The sequence below is a fragment of the Apteryx mantelli genome, chromosome 2, assembly GCF_036417845.1.
Source record: "Apteryx mantelli isolate bAptMan1 chromosome 2, bAptMan1.hap1, whole genome shotgun sequence".
NCBI classification, from domain to species: domain Eukaryota; kingdom Metazoa; phylum Chordata; class Aves; order Apterygiformes; family Apterygidae; genus Apteryx; species Apteryx mantelli.
In genome coordinates, this window is record NC_089979.1 from 61,830,451 (window position 1) to 61,852,851 (window position 22,401).

At 33.4% G+C, this 22,401-nt stretch overlaps 1 protein-coding gene across 1 annotated transcript in view; it reads right to left on the reverse strand.

Moving 5' to 3' along the window:
• RTTN (rotatin) overlaps positions 1–22,401 on the reverse strand; it is an 86,560-nt gene that overhangs the window by 17,722 nt on the left and 46,437 nt on the right. The window contains exons 29-40 of the mRNA XM_067292157.1: positions 20,301–20,429; positions 17,893–18,000; positions 17,086–17,244; positions 16,863–16,934; positions 12,833–13,025; positions 10,952–11,034; positions 5,023–5,134; positions 4,187–4,385; positions 3,081–3,171; positions 1,938–2,091; positions 1,645–1,782; positions 456–667 (exon numbers count right to left, since the gene is read on the reverse strand). Coding sequence (XP_067148258.1) covers positions 456–667; positions 1,645–1,782; positions 1,938–2,091; positions 3,081–3,171; positions 4,187–4,385; positions 5,023–5,134; positions 10,952–11,034; positions 12,833–13,025; positions 16,863–16,934; positions 17,086–17,244; positions 17,893–18,000; positions 20,301–20,429 — 1,650 coding nt within the window. The remainder of the gene's footprint in view (positions 1–455; positions 668–1,644; positions 1,783–1,937; positions 2,092–3,080; positions 3,172–4,186; positions 4,386–5,022; positions 5,135–10,951; positions 11,035–12,832; positions 13,026–16,862; positions 16,935–17,085; positions 17,245–17,892; positions 18,001–20,300; positions 20,430–22,401) is intronic.

Here is a 22,401-nt window from a genome sequence, read left to right on the forward strand (position 1 = left end):
CGCAACAACACTAAACTACAGGGCTTAATGGCTCATTTTGGTTCACAATTTTTATGATAAGGAGCTTGTTAAGAACAAGGATGCTGCCATTTACAGTGGGAATAACTATATTTTGAGTCTTAAAATCCCACTATATGTTTGGAAGAATAGAAAGAAACATTTCAGTATGTGGCCAAATGTATTCTACTCACGCGCAATCTTCCCCATGTAAGATTTCATATCATGTTGTTGCAGTATGACAGTAATTGTCTTGAGAGGTACTGCCTAGAAGTTGCTTCTCTGCAACTTGTCCAGTTTATTACACAAAGTTCAAAAATAAGTTTAATAGACACAATGGATGAAAGATGTCTCAGTTCATAACTGGAGACTCAACTAATTTTTCACTAGATAAAAACATTCCTTTCTAACAAAGTACAAAAATATATCCTACAATCACATAATCCAAGTTTAAATACCTGAATTATTAATCCAGTAAATTGAGTTACTGATGCCTGACATCCTTCAGCTTCATCCAGAAGAAAGCTAACAGTTGGATTCTGGCATATACTCTGTTTATCTCGGAGCTGTCTTTTTCCTTCTTCAGTCAAAAGGGCAGAGAGGAACTGTAAACTAGCCATATATAAACCAGGACACGCGGCTGACAGATTAATACAATCACAAATGGTATCTGAAATGTTAAATAAAAAAAAATAAAGATGTTTATGTTTCATTCTGTAAAAAGCTAAAGTGCTTCAGAATTTCAAAAGATTGATCAAAAAATGCGGGAGCCAAGAAGCAGCTTCATTGGTGTACTTCACAAGGAATCCTACAAATTCTATGCATTTGACAGTAAGTCTTTAAAAAAAGTAAGACAGGAAAGTTTGAGTTTTTCCTAAGGTTTGAATGAATTATTTGTTCTCCATTAACTTGACTGAAATTAAAAAGTTACTTTCCTTTTGCTAAACCATTCGTTTGACATTTTTCTGAACTCTCCTCACTTTATTCTACAGCTTACATTATAGCACTGACAGTAATCACATTTGCTTGATATGCAGCTGGACTTGCACTCACCAGATCACTCAATATACACCTGACTGAAGTCACAAGCTTGAACGGACTATACTCACAGTTCAATGTTGAAACATGTTAGAGAAGCTTGCTGACTCAGAGCCCTGACTAGACAAGTAACTAGCAAAGGAATTTTAAAAATGACTGTATAATATCTCGAATTGCAGTATCCCTCATCTTCCCTCAAAATTTTTTGCTTTTGTTTTATGTAAGATAAAATAATACATATGAGGAAAAAGCAAAATGCTAATTGACCATTTCAGGCTCAAATGTACTGTATTTGGTTAAGGTTTACAGTTAGCAACACTACTATGCATGCAAATAAAACTTGTGAATTTATGTAGCAGTTCAAAAATTAGTCTGACTGTATAAGAAAGAATTATAAAAGTTGAATAAAGGAAAAAAAAAAATCAATCAAGCTCTCTTAAGTGAAAACCTGGCAAAATAATGTTTATCATTATGGATATGCTGTTTGTATACAACTTGACAGCATCTAATCAGGGATGACCTCCTTCCCCCTCACTGCCCTTTTTATTTATTTATTTATTTATTTTTAATTAGCTGCAAGGTTACAAACCATCCAGGAATAAGCGTTACCAATTACTGCTGTCCAATGATTTGCAAGAGCTGCTGTCACAGATGGAAAAGATATTTGGCCACTTTTCCACAGTAATGTGGCTAGAAGATTGAAGTAATCTATCCATGTTTCATGAAGTGCAGATGTTAACTCAGCATCTGCAAAGAGAATGTAGAAAAATCAAAACATTTACGTATGCACACAAATTTGAACAGCCAAGCCTGACCACAAGGTTTGACACTTTAAATGAAGCTGATACTTAAGTAAAGACCTGCATCTGTCTGGCTATTCTGGAAACAAAATTCTTTATTACCAAGCCCATCTTTAGAGCGAATGGAGAGAATTGTGAAGCTATTTCCCAGGAGAGGTTTCAACAGTTTATCCTGGATTACAAGCTGAGAGTCCACCAATAAGCATGATTTCAGAAGCCTGGACACAGACGATAAGTACTGAAGTAGCAGTAACACCTGTTAAATATTTTTAAAAAGATATGAAATTAAGGCATATATTTGCACTTTCCACATATTTTTGAGTTAAACACATTACCTCAACTTATCCATTTAATTTTGAATTTATATATACCACTTAAAAGAAATCATAGGACATAAATTAAAATTTGTTTTCCTAATTTTTACAGTAGAAAAAGAAACATAATTCCTACTCTGGAAATGCCTGTGTGAAGTATTCTTTCTAGTGAAAAAGTATTAAGTTCCTTATGAGAAAGTCATGGCTCGTGTAGACTGTAAGAGTTTACTGGAAGCTCAGAAGGGAAAACAGAAAAATAATCACTAATACTGATAAATATATGCATATTTCCTGAAAACAGGAGCTTTGTTTTAAGCTTTAAAAAAATTATTGTTGGCATACTTACTCATTTATTCTCAAAAAATTTCCACAGCAACACACTTCCTTAATGGTCTGGGTATTTTACTTCAAATTAAATATTTTGATACAAAAGTAGTCCCATTGGCAACCAGTCTATACACTTTGCACATACCACAGTTAGTTAAGAACTATGCAAGTGTCTACAAGACTGGGGACAAAGCAAAGCAGACAGGCAATAAGTATAGAATTTAGGAAGAATCTGTATATGAAAGCTGTTTAAAATTTCAACTAAATGCGTCAGTAACTGTATAAGGCTAATACTTCAATACTCCACAAAGAAATTCCATCATGTGATTTTTAACTGCTCAATTCAATTTGTATTTTTAAAACACAACTGGTTTTTATTTGTTCAATAGTTCTAGGTATAGTTCTTTTAATAGAGAAATAATTTTTTGTATGTTGAACATAGCACATCGTTCATTTTCTCCGAAACCTTTTCATAAAAGCAGTGTGTCACCTGAGTGTTACCTATGGCAATGTGTCTGGACTATATTAACAAATATAGATTATATAAACATAATTAACTTCACCATTTAAAGAAAATTCAAATGATAACAAATACTTCTCTAACCTGAACTTTTACATGTTCCACATGACAGGGATGACCCAAAGGAGCTTTCAGTTCCAAAATACATCTCTTGACTAGATTAGCATTTACAAGACTAAAATAAAGCAAGTTGATAAGAAACATGTTTAAATACTTAAAAAGTCTACTAACTTTACATTAAGAGTTCATTTTAAATAAACAGAGTAAAATAAATTATGAGGTAACTATCTCAAAATAGTTTTTTAAGCATTAGTTGTAGTGCAACTGCAACCAAAGTAGCATAAAGTAGTTTCAAAACTAGACTCTTCATTTCTTCTTGATTGCTTATTTTCTCTCCTGTATAAGAATTAACAGTTTTGTACTAATATAAACTGTATTCAAACAGAATTTGTTTTTATTAATTTATGTGTATAGAGTAACTACAAAAGCTTTTGAAAGTCTTAAAAAATAATAATAATAATAAAAAAAATTTCACACATCACTTCAGGACTTCCAAACACTTTCTTCACATAAAAGAATCTGTTCTGACTCAGGCACAAACATGGAGAGTATACAATCTGAAAACTATTTCAAATTGTTCTTCCTTTAAGAAAAGAACCAAAATATTAGGGTTTTGATCTAATATTTTCCCCAAATTGCCAAGGATTATTTACTCTCTTTTACTGTGACAGCCCTTGGTCCGTCCTCAAAATATTCCATGCAAGTAAAAAAAGAAAAATCATACAATGAACAGACATGATCTGCAACACTGAATGCCTGACTGCATCATATATTACTCTACTAAAGAAAAAAAATCAAATCCCCAAAAGGATGACAAAATGTTCATCTAGATGAAACCTAAAACATTTCCAGAAGAACACAGTAGTCCTGGGGAAGAACACCACCACAACTAGAATCATCAATATTACTACCTCTACCTATAAAAACCTAAATCCTCTTCTTCCGCTATTTGTGTTAAAAAAAAAAAAAAAAAAAAAAAAAAAAAAAAAAGCGCCTTTGTTAACATCCCAGAAGCAAGATCTGATCAATATCTTTAACAGTTTTGGTATGAAACACTGGTAGATCTCATTTCATTCTTTTTACCTCTATTACTACACCTGTTTGTAGTTCAGCAGTTATTGATCTCCTACCTGCTGAGAGCTGTTAGCAAGTGTGCTTGTTGAAGAGCAATTCCAGTATCCTTTGGAGTGACAACAAGCAGATTATGCAGAAGGCTGCAAACAGCTGACAAGAGAGAGGGTGTGACTACGGCACACTGTTTAGACAGGACAACAGACATGGGAGAACCATGTTGACTTGGAGATGCTGTTGTGGTAGTATCACTCTGACCTAGAATGTTTTTAATAAAAACAAATGAGAAAAACAAAAAAACACAAACGAAAAATTAGGGCAGTTACAAAAACAACTTGTGCTCTATTTTTCATAGAATATCCAACTTCCCTATATACTTAAAACAGTACATTCTGGAATTAAAAAAAAAGAAATCAAATACAAGAAAAGTGTTATTTAAAATCATTTCAAAATAAACTGTTCTTTCTATAGGACACTAGTTATTATTAAAGATAAATGGTAAATTTGTAATGATAAAAATTTTGTTTTCACTTCTTTCCTTCACAGAAAAATTGTGTGTGTGTATGTATGTTTATCAATCTACCTTGACAGCTTTATTAAAATTGAGTGTTTTGAAAGGGTGACCGGTTAACAGGAATGGAAACTAAGTCTCACAAATGTGTTACATTTCGAACAAGATCAACCATTACTATTTAATGTCAATGTATTTCACCTTATTTCATTTTAAAGACACGGGTTTATGCTTGTCTTCTAAAACAACCACTAAAAGTGTCAGAGTGACTGTTCCAAGAACACACAAGATTTATATGCATATACAAATACTGGAATATGGACAGGCTAAATAATACATTATATTCATCATTATGTTTACAAAGTCAATTACAGTTTGGCTTACCTTGAGCCATAAGCCTATCAGCTGCAGTTTCAGGAATAAAACTGGTTGAATATGTTGGGACTTTTGCCTGAAGCTCAGTAACACTCCCCAGGGATGGTGATGCAGACAGAATCTAGAAAGCCATAAAAAGCAAACTAGCTGATTCAACCTTTAACAGAGCAGACATATTTACATTTTGCTTGAAGGAACAAAAATAAGCTTAAAAATTACTCAGTGTTCAAAACCAATTTGATTAAATTTTGTTAAAAAAATATAAACACCTGAGAATTGAAACTACTGAAAACAGGACAATATGGACAGGCTGAAACATTTCAGTCCACAAACTGGTCAATGCCCAAGAATGATACTGGAAATTCCTTCTCTTCATCCCTCTTTTTTTCATCCATATGATTGACTCTATCCACTTTTTGATGAGGAAAGAAAGGCATGACTGAAACATTTAAAATAGAGATTCTTGTGCACTTTTGCTCTACAGAGAGGATCAAGGCTTGTCCACTTGTACAAGGACACACTTAGATAAAATATAACGAGTGGGCTACTCTCATCAGCCAAAGCTTAACTTCTGGAGCCTTTCTGACTCTGAGTGCTTCTCTTAACCTTAGTCTTGTGATCCTCAGACCTGTTGGTTTTCTGGTGAAGATACATTTACATCACAGTAACATACTACCATGCTGCTTCTATTAATTGAGCAACTAAATCACCCGCTGTATTATTAACTTTGCATGCTTTCAAAGGAATTCTTAATGCTCTTGTCACTGTGTTTTAAACTGCAAGCACAAAATCAGAAGACCGAGACTCTACAGCTTAATAATACACTTTGTGACCTGCCAGGACCAGTGACCTGTCTCAGAGCACCTGATAAATACCTATGCCCGGTTACTTTTTCACTTCTGTTCTTTGATTCCTAGCTGGACTATTCACATAAGATAAATACTTTTCAAAGGAGTCATTGTTGTACAGTGTAAAGAATACATAATGTTGGGGACAGTAATGGAATCCCAAGTCAGGCACAGCTTTAAGAAGGACAGTATTAGACTTTTCCTCACAGTGAGCCTTCTAAGGAAGACTGAAATATTTCAAAGGTTTTCTTTTTAGAGTATTATTAGAATATCAGTTTGAATAATTTTTACCTAAGGAAAAGTCTGAAGTGACCCAAAAGACAAAACAAAACAAAAAAATGGTGGAGGGAAGGAAATCATGAATTCCTCTCTTACCCACTGAACCCTTGCAGATAGGTCACTTCTTTCCAGGCTTGGTTTCAGTTTACTGAGTGGCATTCTGAGTTACAGAAAACACTCTACACAGTCTTTTCTCCTCCCTAAGAAAGTTTTCTGTTTTCCCCTCATTCTTCCCAGTCACTTCCAAACCTTGTCAGGCTTCTAACAGCACATCTTTACAGGACACTGAATGTTTCCCTGCATGAGCTGAAGGGTTCCACTTCTGTGCTGCAACTCCCTTCTCTCCCCCATTTTGCACTGGTTTCCCACTATTGTCTGCCCTATAGTCTTGACTTTTTCTCTGCAAGCATGCTCAGTTGGTCCTCAAAAAAGAGCAGGGGTCACTAGCCAAGCTACAGTAAGATTTGGGGTGCATATCTGAATCCCAGGACCACATAATCACTAGGACATGTTTGGGTACACTATATTCTTCCTGTAAGCAAAAAACAGTACCAAATTGCATCAGCCCATTGAAAGTCAAACATATATGTATTTTACATATATAACTAAAAAGCATATTTACAAATTCAAATAAATTAAAAGCTTTCTGCTTGCTGATTTACATCATTATTTAAATCAATAATTTGTATTAGAGTAAATCAATCCATCATGACACTCGGCAAACTCTGCATTTATTCAGCACTGTACTTTAATTCTAAGCACTTTAATAAATGTCAAAAATATATATTAAAATATATGTGTGTGTGTGCATGTATGTATGTGTGTATATATATACATACATATACACTTACATACATACATATATACACACATATATACACATACACATACACACACACACACACTTATATATATAAAGCACAAACCCAAAATACTGCTTCTAACAGTCCTTACAGTTCTTCTGCTATAACTACAGCTCTGAAAGAAATTATTGCTCTATTGGGACTCATCTCAAAGATATTATTATGAATGCATACAAGCTTTCACGTGTTAATAAATCAACACGTCACCTACGCTGCACAACATGTATTCTTTCTGCATCCTGTCAAACTGTCTGAAACTTATGGTCAAAGATATAAAAATAAGGTCTTATCTAACTGAAAAAAAAGAAAAAAAATCAATAATAGCTTTATCTGGTTGGAAAAATATACCTTATTAGCTTCCCACACTGATGGAACATTTATTGGTAATTGCTTCACAGTGGGATATGGGGTTAAAAACAGACATTTGCTGCTATCTTAACAGAAAACATACAATAACACAATGAAGTCATTTCCACAGTGTTCTGCCTTCCAGGAAAGAAAAGATATTACCACTTTTATAAATCACCCTTGATAAGGATGATCTGGGGGTCTGGGACATCATACCCAGTAGAGGATATTTACAATTATTATTTATTTACTATTGCCACCATATTCTTTCTGGGAGCAATGAAGCATTCTGGTGCTTAACAGTGAAACACAGAAATTTTGGAAGGTGATGTACTGGGGAGAAAGAAGTGGGGGGAGAGAACTGCAGATTAGAAGAACTAATACAAAAGAATACAGAAATTGTCATAGGAGAAACAAGACAAAGGTGATGGTTTTGCCATTTATCTACTAGATATGAATAAAAGGTCTTTTCTTAACCTCTAGTATAAAAATCCCTCTGGCATTGCTTTAATAGGTATGCAGTGATTAATTCTATTCAGTGCTCTTCTCAAAGGTTTAAATCACTTTAGTGTAGAGCACTCTGGTATCCATGGATCCAGCAAATAAAGCATACTTTTTTTTAAAATATAAAATAGCAAGAAGATTTCATGGCCATGACTTAAAGCTATCTGGGAAAAGTCTGTAGATCCTTTAACCTGCACCATTCTTAGCCCAAGTTTTTAAACAACTGTTCATTCTGCTAAGCAGTCCTGGGCAAACAGACCTGGTATATTTATACAATGTGAAACAAGTTGGTATCTCCATGCTGATGGTGCCTTAAAGCATACATATTAAAAATAAAACAAAGATGTTCATTAAAATAAAAGTAAGGATTTGTTTCCTGTCATGATAAATTGAGTTAATGTTTACTAATGTACTAGTTCTATAAAAGACATTATTTTCACAGAAGTGAACTCTTTGTAATATCCACACTACCGTTTACAGAAAAAAATAAGATGATTTTGACAAAAATCTGCAGTCTACTGAGATCTTAAAGACACTAAATACAGTGCAGATCAGTTAACAGAGTACAGGCAATTCAGCTCTACTACTGCCTTTTATGTGACCTTGAGTCATTGATTTCATCCCCACATTGCAATTCTTCACTCTATAAAATCAGGAGAGTTGCACTTACTGCCTCTGCAAGACCTCTGACAGACTACTTTATAGACTAGAGTAAATAAGAATCATTTCTGTTATTGATGTACTTGCTTTTTAATTTTCTCATTTTTAATTTTTACAAAGTTGGGAAAAAAAGATGAAGCCAAAAAGTTAAATACTATCTTCATTTAAATTTATGTGAACCCAGCGTAAAGTCAGCCTTTGGATAGCTCAAATTAACTATTAATTACATGAAAACTGAAAAGGAGAAAACTAGCAGTGTCTTTTTCTTTTTGTCAGAACTGTTTTCATCCATCCAAAAAAATTCAGCAGACCTTTTCTCTGTTCTTAGAATTCAATAAAAGGACAGAGCTTTTGCTTCCTCAAAGATCTTCAGGATGTGGCTTACTGAAGCAAAAAGCAGTTTCAGCTTCCTAGATTGGCATTCTTGCAACGAATGGATAAAGACAGATTTAGAACATTTATTCATTTATTTAAGTATTATTATTAAAAAAAGTAATTAAAATATAAGAAAAGAGCTTCTGATAGAAACAATTTTACTTGGATTGATAGCTGCTAACTCTCAATTATTTGGGACTGTTGTCATCAAATCTGTACCAGACACAAATGCATCAATATTTTTCCTTTTAGTATGACATGTGGCTTCCCTTTCATCTGTGATGGGGAAACCATGCCATCTAGTGGGCTTGGAATAATTATATCCTCATCAAAAGACCAAATTCGGAGACAAAAATCTATAAGCTTTTTGCATAATGACTTCATAAATGTTTTTCTCCTCCTCATACATCAAAATGGAAAGTTTTGGGCCAGACTGTAGGAAAACAAAATGTAAGTGTATAAAAAATAAATTGCAAGTACCTAATTTTAAGACAGTCTGAGTTTTTAAAATATATCTTAACTTTAGACAACAGATAAATACTTAATAGTCACTAGCCACTCTTTGGAATACAGTTTCTATTTAGCCTCAGTTCCCTTCTGCTGTCTTTCCTCTCACAATTAATACCGACATTGGAACATCAGACCTAGGCGTCTCTCCTTCCAGTGTGGAAACTTGCCATCTGTCATGTCAACACGGATATTTTAAAGGTAAGTAACCTAGTCAATAAAAAATAGAGTTTACAGCTGCTTATAAGGTCCATAACGCTAATGAATGTGAAGGACAAATGGAAATTAAATAATCTTTTATAAATGTTAGCTTTTTTTATCTTAAAAGAGAAAATACAATCAAATAATTGTTTTGTAAAATCTTTATATTCAGTAGTGGAAGCAAGAAAAAAAAATCCTTGTATATAACTCTCTTACATCAGCTGTAAGAGCATAATCCTCCCAAATACATATAAAAAGTCTGACAACATCTGGAAGATTGATACAATTGAGTACATCATCGTATCACACTGTGCTTTCAGCTATAAATAATTCAGAGTTTTCCATTTGTTAAATGCAACTGTAAATCTAAGTCTTTATGTTAAATAATAATGCTCTTTTACACATATAAACGAAGATGCTTTAATCTGATCTAGTAAATTTCAAATTGGACTTTTCTTTTTTTAAGTCACTGAAGCTGAACCTCCTCTCAAATAATATGCATAGAAAAAACTGAAACTTGTTCCACTTTTACGCTTGTAAGAAGGTGACACTCAGATAATTCAGTTAGGAGCAGTTTGGAAAAAACTGCTTTTAAACAACTTGAGATTCCTATGTATTTTCTTAAAGAAAAATTTTATTATATTTTTTTAGAAAGTATTCAAGTTAGCCCCTATTTCATGATTTATAAACACTCAGTTTTCAGTTTCAAATATTCAGCTCTGAATATTAAAGTTCAAAATATCTCCAGGGTTTTTTTTTAATAAATGAAAATCAAGGTCATTAATAAAATTGCTAAAAAGGAGAGGAAAAAACCCCCTAATTTTTAAACTAAATTCTAAATTATTCAGAATTTTCCAGATAACAGTAACGACACTTGATAGCAATACATTGATAATAATAAGTCAAAGCAATAATGAAAGATGACAACTGTGAAATATTTTGAGACACAAAATTTCAGTACTGGTTATATTTTCATTTTCATCATCTTGCACAGCAAAAAACTTGCATAACATTTTGTGAGTCAATAAAATAGGATAGTAGCCTGTTGCATTTGATAAGTCTTTATCAAATCAGCACATCTATTCAACAGAAATTTCTAGAGAATATGTCTTGCTGAGAGAAGCTACAAAATCCATCATTGCCTTATGCATTTAACTAGATAAATTAAGCCATTTTATTTGTATTTGCTCAGGTAAATACCATAAAAGTTTTTGTTAGTGTTTAAAGCTAATTTAGAGTAAGTTTCAGTTAAGTTTCAGCTTTTTCTCTCAGCATTTATAACTAACTAATTTTCTTCAAATCATTTCAGGAACAACAGTATATTTAAAATAAATGGGTTACTCTGGAAGTTACCATAGTATCAGATGTTGACAGAGAATGTGAAGACTGGCTTTCAGTGGATGGAACCTTCCAAAGATTAACTGAATCATCAAAATCTGTAGGAAAACCAAAAAAGGATTTAAAAAAAAAATGAAAATCAAACAGAAAAAGTTTTCTTTTTCATTACCACAAGACCAGCAGAGTGCTTTAGCAAGCTTTCCAAATCATTGTTTCAGTGAAACAGAAGTAAATGATCAGTTTTTCTTCTGAAGATCTCAAAATGTTTAATAGGTTTTCACATGTTGCACCTATGAGTTATTATCCAGCAAACCCCTCAAACAAGCAGTAAAGAAAGTATGCTATATTCAGCTACAACATAAACCTAGAAGAAAAATACATTCAGCTCAAATTGCAGTTGCAGAGGCTTTACTCATTTGAAATAGTTCAGCTTTAGTTATATTTACAAAATAATAAGATAGAAGTATTGAAGAAATTGGGTCTCACAGCATAAATAGGTAATAAGCAGATGCTCTCATTTTCAAAAAAAACCTTCAAATTCATATTTTAGGAGAAGGTAGTTTAAAGAGAACCAATATTGATAAGCATATTGAAGGCAGAATTACTTTGTAAATCTGTTTCAGAATAAAAAGCGCCAAAATATTGTATAGTGGAAACCTGTCAATAACAGGTTTTCTTTGGAAGCTTTTATACATTGGAGAAAAAAAAATAAAAATAAAAATAAAAAAATAAAAATCAAACAATATAGCACTAGATTATACAGTTTCCAAATTCAAAAATCACAGAAGTAAAAGTCCTATAGATATCTGAGCTTATTACTAAGCTCTTAGCTATTTAATTTTATTTTTAACATACCTTTATAAATTGGGTAAGGTTTGAGTTACTGAAAAATGTGAGGAAAATACATAAAAAAATTACAAAAATAATTTCAGAAAGATAAGCCAAAAAACATGTGGGCTTAGTAAGGGAAATAGCATTCCTCTTCTGTATGTTTCTGTAACATTTATTAGTTGAACAGAAACAGGCCTACAAGAATCTTTCAAATCTGCAGCTTTAGGAGATGAAAATATAGGATCCTATATGCAAAAAAAGCAAAGAAAACAAAGCATGAACTTAATTTCTTTTTCCTCCTTTAAAAAGTTTTTACTAATTGATTTCTTTCAAGAATTTCCTAACTTGGTAAACTTGAGTTTGAAATATATATTTGGACAAGAACGTGTGTTCCCACAGTTCATCATAGTAAGACTTAAGTATATTACTCAGAAAATTAATAATCTATATAAAAATGTATAAATCAATATTAAAAAAATAATAATGATCTGGGATATTCCAAGGATATACAGGTTAAAAAAAATGTAACCAATCTAAATACTTAATTATTTCAGTCTATGAATTAAATTAGATCTGCATGTCTTAGAATACAGCTGACAAGCACCTCGGAGGCCTTTCCAAATTATAGACCTTTAAGTTGAAAATAAAAAGAAAAAAACAAAAAAAACACACACAAAAGTAGGAGTGTATAGTTTTAAAAACAGTCCATGTAATTTTTTTTCCCCTGTTCCCTTTTAATATACTGGTCTGTCACAAAGTCACTGCTGTAAGAAGTATTCTTTCACCAATATTTTGCAAGAAAATGGATTGTAGAACCAAATACATCTTTTCCATTAATAACTTTTTTGAAGATGTAAACAAGAGTTCAGAGCTACTTCTCAGATATGTTGAACTAATGAACTATCTACTCTTAGATCTTAAGGGCAACCTTTTAACTTAATAGTATATCCAATTAGTTATTCAATTTAACCTCCATTTTTATTAAGAATTACTTGAGGTAAACTACTCAAAACTGGAAATTATTTAACTAGATTAAGAACACAAAGTTAAATTAGTGTCACTTACCAGTCATACCACCTTTTTCTATGATCAGATTGTCTCCCTTGGAACAATTCAAATCAAACATGTAACGTCCTAGGTAACAGTGCTTCACCATCTGATTCAAATGTTCATAGAAGTGGCAGTGATAGAAAAGGGCCTGAAGTGCAGGTTTTCCTATCTGTGGCAGACCAGACTCTTCATCATATACACAGGGTCCCTGAAGACATGAAGTTCATGAAGACCATTTCTTTAAAGGAATCTTTAACATAAAATAAGGTCTGCCTATTGGAGAATATACTGTCCTTACACTACAGCTATCTATTCCAATCTGCTATAATAAAAGACTTATTTAGAAAACAAAACATAAAAAGAAAGAAATTCTCTTTGAAGACTGTTTTGCATTAACTTGTTTTTAAATATCGACCTCAGGGAAAACATTCCAGAGAGTTGGATTTACCCTAAAAGAAAGACTTCATAGTATTATTTCAAATCAACAGTTTGATTTGCCTGCTTTTGCTACAGTATTTCTCCAGTGCTTTTTACATTAATAGAAGAAAGCAAAAAGTCTTTGCTCAGCTAAGATATAACCTGTTTTAGATGGACCATAATAATAAAAGTGTTAATTGGCAAAAGAACCCAGATTGAGAAAAATTCAAACCAATTACATCCTGCAATGAAGTTTTTTAGTAGGCATCTGGCAGTACTTTAACAGAAACTATTTAAAATTACAGGAAATAAAATTTATCAATGCTATTTAGAAACTTTCTTTGACAGTCAGGAGATAGTTGAGTTAAATCAGCTGCAAATAAGTCATTTGAAAAACACTGCTTGTCCTCAACAGGCTGGATCTGATCCAATCCCACCATTTACACTGAGTACAAGCTTACTTTGCAAGAAAAAAAAACAATGGATAAAGTGGAAGGAGTAAAACTATTTTGTGTTATAAGTTATGGCTAGAGTTTTGGATGGCTACTGCCTGTTCTTTTTGGTTGCTGTAACATATAAACAGATTACTTTCATTATTTGCCTTTTATACCAATTAATGAAGAACCAGATGTAACATAAATAGTTTGAAAAAGAACACTACCTCATGTAAACTGTTTATGATGAATTATAAAACTGTAATAGTGCATGGTCAGCAATATAGTTGGATGGTATTAACTATGACAAATGAATACTTCAGAAATTTTGTATACATAAAGTATGATTACATTTAGTCAAAGTTTTACTATCCAGCATTGTCTTTGCCAGTTTAAAATACTATGCCAGCACTTTATGGCACAAGGGCTGCACTGGAAGAGTCATTCATCAGTCACATTCACAACATGCTCTGACTTCAGCAATCTTTAGATAACACAGTATGTTGTAGTCTCATAACACACTACACAGGTTGATTTTACTCGTGCCACTTTTCAAAGTAGCATAGCAAAATGAATTATTATAAAGCAAATCAACTGCATAACAGCAACACAACATACATTCACATGAAAAAAAAAATCCCTATAATCTCTAGGAACAGCATTTTCTTTTCCAGCCCCCTTTTCCTAAGGGATAAAACAATAATGCTCTACTTTAGCTATGAAACATTATTCCTGCTATTCACCAAATCCTCTTATTAGCTTTCCTTTGAACTTTGCTTGCATTAACTGTTCTACAGACAAACTATCTCATTTTGTGCAAGGCAAAAAATAACTCTCTGAAGTAGTCTTATAATTTTAATTGTTGTTTGCATTTTCAGTTTTCATTCATGTTACCATGAAGTGTTGTTCAATATCTTCAGCATGAACATGTATTAAGTGATAAGCAATTTCCATTAAATTGCACTTTTTAATAAGAATCACAGTGACTCAAAGCTCGTATTGATAGCACTGGAATTCACTTGGAATTCTGCAACTGGATTCAATTTTTGTCACCTCATCATAGTCCTTGAAATGTTTAAAAAGGATTAAAAAGCAGCTTTTAATACAGTTTAGATCCATAAGTTACAGTGTCTGCCCTTGCAAATCCCCTGCTATTATAAATTTAAAGAACTATGATTTATATTGATAAAATATAAGTATCTAATGCAAAGACTGAAACAAGGGCCGGATTTGAGACACTACCTGAACATCTTCCTTTACTGTGAGATATAAAGGAAAGATAAGACATACTGTAAAATGCAGCTCTGGAAGAAACAGCATAACTGATTTTAGGTGCAGCTGGACCACAGGCAGCCTCTGCTGATAAAGCAGTAGTAGTATCTTCCAGCACTAACTTGATCTTTTTTGAAAAGGAACAGATAAAACAGAGTATGTATATTTCTCCAGAAGGAACCTACATGGGTACCATTGTTCTAAATGTAGGTAAGACCTCACAGAGCAGAGAAAATACGGCCAGGCAGAATGGGTATCATAGTAACAGGAGGTGAAAAATGAGGAACTCTCATTCTAAGACCTTTACGTGAAATGAATCAAGGTTGTTGATGGTAAGATGAGATGACCGGCTCCAGATCAGAACTGGAAAAGTTGGTACAAGTATACTGGAGAAGAAAAATAAATGTGATGAAGTGATTAGTTGCCACAGTAGTTGGCAGTCCATCTGACTGAAGGAGAGTCCAACTATTAATAAGTCACAAGAAAAAGATAACCAAAAGATATTTAAACTTCCGCATCAGACAAGTCCAGAACTGGGGCTATACAATATATGCTGAGATGGGACAATTCAGACATCATCACAGAGATTAAGAACAAATTGTATTTCAGTTTGATCCTCAGCTGTTTTAAATTCACCTGTAGCACCACTGCATTCACTGATGATTTACAGATGTTTTCCTATTCGGGTATCAAATCCAAAAAGCCAGGAATCTTGGTAAATATAGTCATCCTTGAATACTTCACTGATTTAGTCCACTAGTAAACATACTAATAAAATAATATATTTTATTATAGGAAGAGGAGGTTTCACAATGGGAAGTTCTGCACCTGGGGAGGAATAATCCCATGCACCAGGACAGGCTGGGGGCCGACCAGCTGGGAAGCAGCTCTGCAGAGAAGGACCTAGGACTCCTGGCGGACAGCAAGCCAACCATGATCCAGCAATGTGCCCTTGTGGCAATGAAGGCCAACAACAATCTGGGCTGCATTAGGAAGAGTGTTGCCAGCAGGCTGACGGAAGTGATCCTTCCCCTCTGCTCAGCACTGGTGAGGCCACACCTGGAGTGCTGGGTCTAGGTCTGGGCTCACCCGTACGAGAGAGACATAGACATACTGGAGCATCTCTCATATGAGGAGAGGCTGAGAGAGCCGGGACTGTTCAGTCTCAAGCAGAGAAGTTTCAGGGGGGACCTTATCAATGTGTGTAAGTACCTGATGGGAGGAAACAAAGTAGACAGAGCCAGACTCTTCTCAGTGGTGTCCCATGATAGAACAAGAGGCAATGGGCAAAAATTAAAACAAAATTCCACTTAAACATAAGAAGAAACTTTTTTGTGTGAGAGAGTAGTTGAACTTTGGAACAGATTGCTCAGAGAGGTTGTGGAGTCTCCATCCTTAGAGATATTCCACACCTGACTGGACATGGCCCTGAGCAACCTGCTCTTTTTGACCCTGCTTTGAGCAGGGGGTGGGACTAGACAATCTCCAGAGGTCCTTCCCAACCCCAACCATTCTATGACACAATTTTCATGCCACCTCCAATACTCAGATCCACACTTAAAATCTTCAGGCATATACAGAATAGAAACAGTGTTTTTTTAGACAGCATTCAAAATTACATATAAGTAACAAGCTGTTTTGTCTCTTTCTGAAAAGGCTTGTTTCTAGTCACTCATAGATTGATTTCAAAACATTTTATAAGCATCACATGCATAGCATTTCTCCTTCCTCATACCACTCAAATCATGTAGCATTTCAAGTCTGGGCAAAATACATGACCAGTTTGTATCCTAAAACATTACTGACACTATGTAGGTAAGCTTTTTTTTTTTTTTTTTAATAGATATACTGACATGTTTTTATATCAAAAAATGTCTCTCTATGACACTATGACCTTCTCATCAAATGTAATAGTCACTCACTTGCCAAGTACAATCTTTCACATCTTCAGTAGGAATTGGGATCACAAGGAGATTCTGTAGAATAAAAGCAGCCTGAAAGAAATGAAAACATCAATATTCCCATTGCTACATTACAACTCAATAAAACATCAAATTGAACAGCACAATCTACATATTAACTCATTGCTCTAGACATATGCTGAAAACCACAACCTAAGATGGCAGAAGGACACAAGAAACATACCTCCCTGCGCACCATGCTACATTCAGATTGGTCCAGAAGGATATTTATCACTGTTCCCCATAGTCCTCCTGAAATGTTTTGGCAGCTTTCTGCTAAAGCAATACATCCTACTTCAAGAGATGTAAGAGCTGATCCTATTCCAAGTGAGGTAAATCTGACCTAGTACAAATAAGCACAATACAAAGCCACATTTCTTACAGTAATAAGCAACACTAATTATTAAAATTCTTATAGAGTTAGAGGAACTGAATCTGTAGCTTAGGAGGAATGTTTTTAAGAGCAACAAAGTTTTTTCCTAGATTCTCTCTGATCATATCCCCACAATCACAACTATGTGTAAGTAATAATGATAGAATTAATAAAAAAAATACTTTGAATATTTAAAATATTAAGATAGTCTTCAATATTCTTTATATTTTACCACTTAAAAATAGTTCTGGTTAACAAACTTTCATAAAATGTAGCAGATTTACACCAAACATATTTGCTCTAAATTTGTAGTTCATGTGTGTAGTTCAGTGTTTCTGCTTTGCACCTAAATAAGGCAGTTTTCATCAACACTGCTTTATGAATCATTATCATGAGTGACTAATGAGAGGAAAGAAGATCAGAGATGTAGGGAAGCATTGCTCAGCTGTTTACATGGAAATATTCCCCCACAATTGTTATTGTTATTCAGGATATAGTCAATAATGTTTTGAATAATTCAGAACAGTAGCTTTAATATTAAACAAATTAATGAAACAAAAATATTGCAAATATTTAAGTGCCAAAATGAGATATCAACTTAACATTGTATTAACTAACCTCAGGGTCTCTATCTACCCATAAAGGAACCAGCCATGCCAGACCTAGCTGAGAAGGAACTTGCTCTTCATTGTTATCATAAGGCAAGGACCAAAGAGATACCCAGTCCTGATAACAGAAAATAAAGTAAGAAATTATTTTATAAATCCTTCAAATTCATGCCAGCTTACCAACAGCCTGAGCTATCAATTACATACTAAAAGTCTTTAAATTCACGCAGCACTGATATTACAGGAAGATTTTGATTCTCCTTCTGTAAAGATATGCTTAACTCACTGACTTACCTGCTGAGTAAAATTAAGTTTGTATCTGCTTCTTCACAAGATTAGGATAGTAGTGCTAAAGAGATATTAAATATTTCACTTGAGTATTAGGATAATGATTTCTATTCAAAAATTGCTCCTTATATTTATTTTCACTCATTATTAACATCACCTTTCTTTTTATACATATACATAAAAATATCAAATGAGACCAACATGCATTTGCTTCTTTGACCATAATTCTTTCCTTTTCTTCATGTACTTGTTACCTGATTTAAATGAAGTCATGCACAGTACCACATACCACTTAGCTGAAGATTCCAGGAAATCAAGCTTGACCTTGCAAATTCATTTCCTTAGCTCAGGTCAAAGAAACATACCTGCAAAGTGCTTTGCATAACCATGTCACTACACAAACAATGCAGTGAGTTCATAATGAATCATGATATCTAAAATTTTAGAGATATGTTTTCTGACCAACTTAGTTCTATAGATTTTAACACAGCAGATGACTCAAATTTCATTTGGAGCACAGTATTTTGCATGGATCTTCTCAATACAAACAGTATCAATAACAAGCATTGATTTTTACAATCTGATTTTTTTTTTGCATTAAAATACAAAATGAAACACAAAACATAAGTCAGTGAACAAGACCATAAAAAAAGAAAGAAAAAAAGAAGATAGATTGCTATAACTCCAGTACACCCTAAATACATGCTTTATTTTTTATGTTTTCCTTATCGTAAACACGTGTTAATCACCTCCGTCCATCAATCTGGGCTAATGGATCTAATGTTTGACCCAACAAGGCAGCTCTTTTAATACTGAAAAAGCAAGAATGGTCCATAATAATGCAAAGAAAAAAAAAGTTGTTTTAAACTAGTTTTTCTTTCAAGTCATTAAACTGTGTTTTTTAAGTTGGTATGATTAACAACAATTTTTTTTTATTTTTTTTTTAAACATGGTTATCCAGAGTACCTTTTGTCTACTGCTGCTTGCACAGAGGAATAAGGCTCATTTTTTTATTCCTCTCTCCATAAGATTTGACACTAAATCACATAATTGTAAATAATGGCCAGGATTTAAAATTTCTTTATGAGCATAAGTTATTAGAACAGTCCAGGTAGTAACACTGTTGTATACAGAGATTATGATTCATAGTCACAAACAAATATACCACTGATCATTATACAACCATTCATATTATTCTGTAAGACTGTTTTAAGAAACAGTTCAAGTCTATTCCTCCTTCTATGCACTTATGATCTAATTCTCTAGAAGTTGCATTCTTCCTACAGTCTACTTAATTCTCTGTACCTGGTAATTTTGATAAACTTTGTCAGCACTTGATATCTTGAAGGAGTACACAAACAGATGTGGAATTTGGGGAAGCAAGTATATTGCTATTTCTAGTTACAAGGAAGTGTACTTGATCATACTGGAAGTTTTTCACTTGTGGCCACCACAGATATTAACTAGAGTGGATTTTAACTTTCCCATATGGCTTATACTCAACCACTGGATTTGCTTTAGCTGCGTCAAGATGAAGGCAAATTTTTCTAAACTCTCAAAAATTGTCTTTCAAAATATGCTCATGGAGACATTAAGCATAGACATAGAGTTTGATTGTAAATAATGATAGCTCCTTTTATAAGTGAAAAATAATCAGATTCTTCCACGTATGTATATACATATGCACGTACATAAGTCAAAAAGCCTATTATCTATATAAGGCTTAAGAAATAATGTTGTTATAAAACCTTGAAGTTATTAATTATACATAAAATCTTGATTTCTCATTCTTTATACAAAGTCATACTTTGTTCTGAAAGAATGCTCTTCTAAATCTACAGATTTATTTAGAGAATGATGCTACTCAATTTCAGTAAGGTAGAACTGAACCTTCAGCTATTTTGTAAAAAATATTGTATCCTATTAATTTATCCAACACTATATACTAAATGAAAGTACTAGATATATATTTTTACTATTGTCACATAAGACTTTTTTGTCTGTTGTTACATAAGACTTGTTCCACCCACCTTGTACAAAAATTAGATTATAATTTAACTTCAGCAGTAAAAATACATCCATGCATAACCCTCACAAATGACAAGGTAAGGACAACTATAGCATACTCACCGCATCCTTGGCTTGAGCCATCATTTCATGGGACAAGTGAAGCAAGCAAAGAACTGTGCTTTTCGTAACACCTTTTCCCATGAAGGACATAGCATTACCTCCCCATTCAACATAAAATGATGAAATGACCTGGGAGTGGAGGAACAATTTCATGGTAGCTTTACTGTAAGTAGTATTCAGATAAGCACATACTGTCCTACACACTAATAAATCATAATTTAAATTCATGGAAAGATGGTAGACTTTACCAAATACACATATTTAGATGCACTTTAACAGCTTTTTATTTGTTATAAGTCACGTGGTCATACATTGTTTTCTTATGTGGTTAAACCCCTGAGGTTCAGTGTTTTGCAGCTGGCTGTTATTCAGCTCTAGTGTTCTTCATTTGAAGAATGAATCCTGAAAAGAAACCTGAAAGTATGTGTTTTTGCTGGAAACATTCCATTTATTGTGCCCAGTTAGTTCTATGCTTGGAATTAAAAATATTGTTTCTTTTCAAAATTCTGTGCTCAAGAAAGTGGGTCATTTAGATCTTTTGTTTGAATTGGAATAATGTTTTCTATATCAGATCCTAGTGAACAGAAATAAAGATCACAGAAACATAATACAAAATAAACTATTTCTGACAATGTAATTAACCATACAAGTTAAGATGAGAAGTGTATAACAAAACATGACCAAAATATATATATATTTTTATTTATAATCTTAAGACTTACACTTTTTAGATGCATTTTTCTCCCCAAAGCATGGGGATTTAAAACCTCTACATTTCTGTTGTTCTTTCTTTCACTGTCCCACTCTATGCAAATTCCTTTCACTCCTCTCCACTCCTCCTCCCCAAAAATGAAACTTAAATTTATTTTCACACTTGGGCCAATTAAAATTACATAACTCTTCTGCACATAGAACTTGTGTGTTACCAGCTGATTTCATCTTAACTGATGTTTTATTACCAATTTGTCTAGTAATAACATTTATTCCATACGACAATATCTACAGCTTAGTGCCATTTTTAATCTAGATTTCAAACTGAAGAGCTCATCTAATCAAGCAGCTCTAAAATATTTATTTCTATTTCAGAAATTTTGACAATTTAAGACTTTCCCCTAGAACACTATACTTTGTTTCATCATGAATTTGATTAAAATAATCACCTGCATGCAAGCTTTCCAAGTAGGCATTCATATAATTCAGAATCACAAATGAATTAAAAAATACATTCTAAGACTCTTTCGAATCTCTAACAATGCAACAAACAAATTTTACTATTTGAAACTAAAAATAAAGCTTCTAAATGTACCTTACTGTATATCTGCAAAATAATCTATCAGAAGGCCAAATCTTTGTTTTTCATACATTTTTAAGCACCACAAAAAATTGTAACATAACTGAAGACTGGCCATTTTGAAAGATGTAATTTTAGGAGCAAATATTACTTTTCTATCAAATCTATGGACTTAAACAAATGGGAACACTGGAAGTAAGGGATCTACCACCACCACCATCTTGAATCATCTCTTTTCTTCTTTCTCTGTGTTAATAACCTGCCTAATGAGTTACTGATTTTTTTTTCCTTTCACCCAAGGTTTTTGCCTGTGTGAGAATAAATTGTTTTTCTCTCTTTAGCGCTTCAGTTATAAAACACTATTTTTAATCTTGCTTAAAACATTGTCACTTGACTTTACCTCTAAAACAAAGGAAGAAGGCACATACAATATAAGCAATCATCATAAGCAGACAACAGTTTATTTGCTCTTCACAGAATCATAGAATAGTTGAGATTGGAAGAGAGCTGTATAGAACACCTGGTCCAACCCCCTGCTCAAACAGGGTCAGCCAGACCAGGATGCCCAGGGCTTTGTCCAGTTGGATTTTGAATATCTCCAAAGATGGAGACCCCACAACCATTCTGGGCAACCTGTTCCAGTATTCAATGACTCTCACAACGAAGAAGCGTTTTCTTATGTTCAGATCGAATTTCTTGCAAATTCAATTTGTGCTCATTGCCTTGTCTTGTCAGTGGGCACTACTGAGTTGGGTCTGGCTTTGTCTTCTTTATGTGCCCCCTTCAGATATTTATAAACTCTGATAAGAT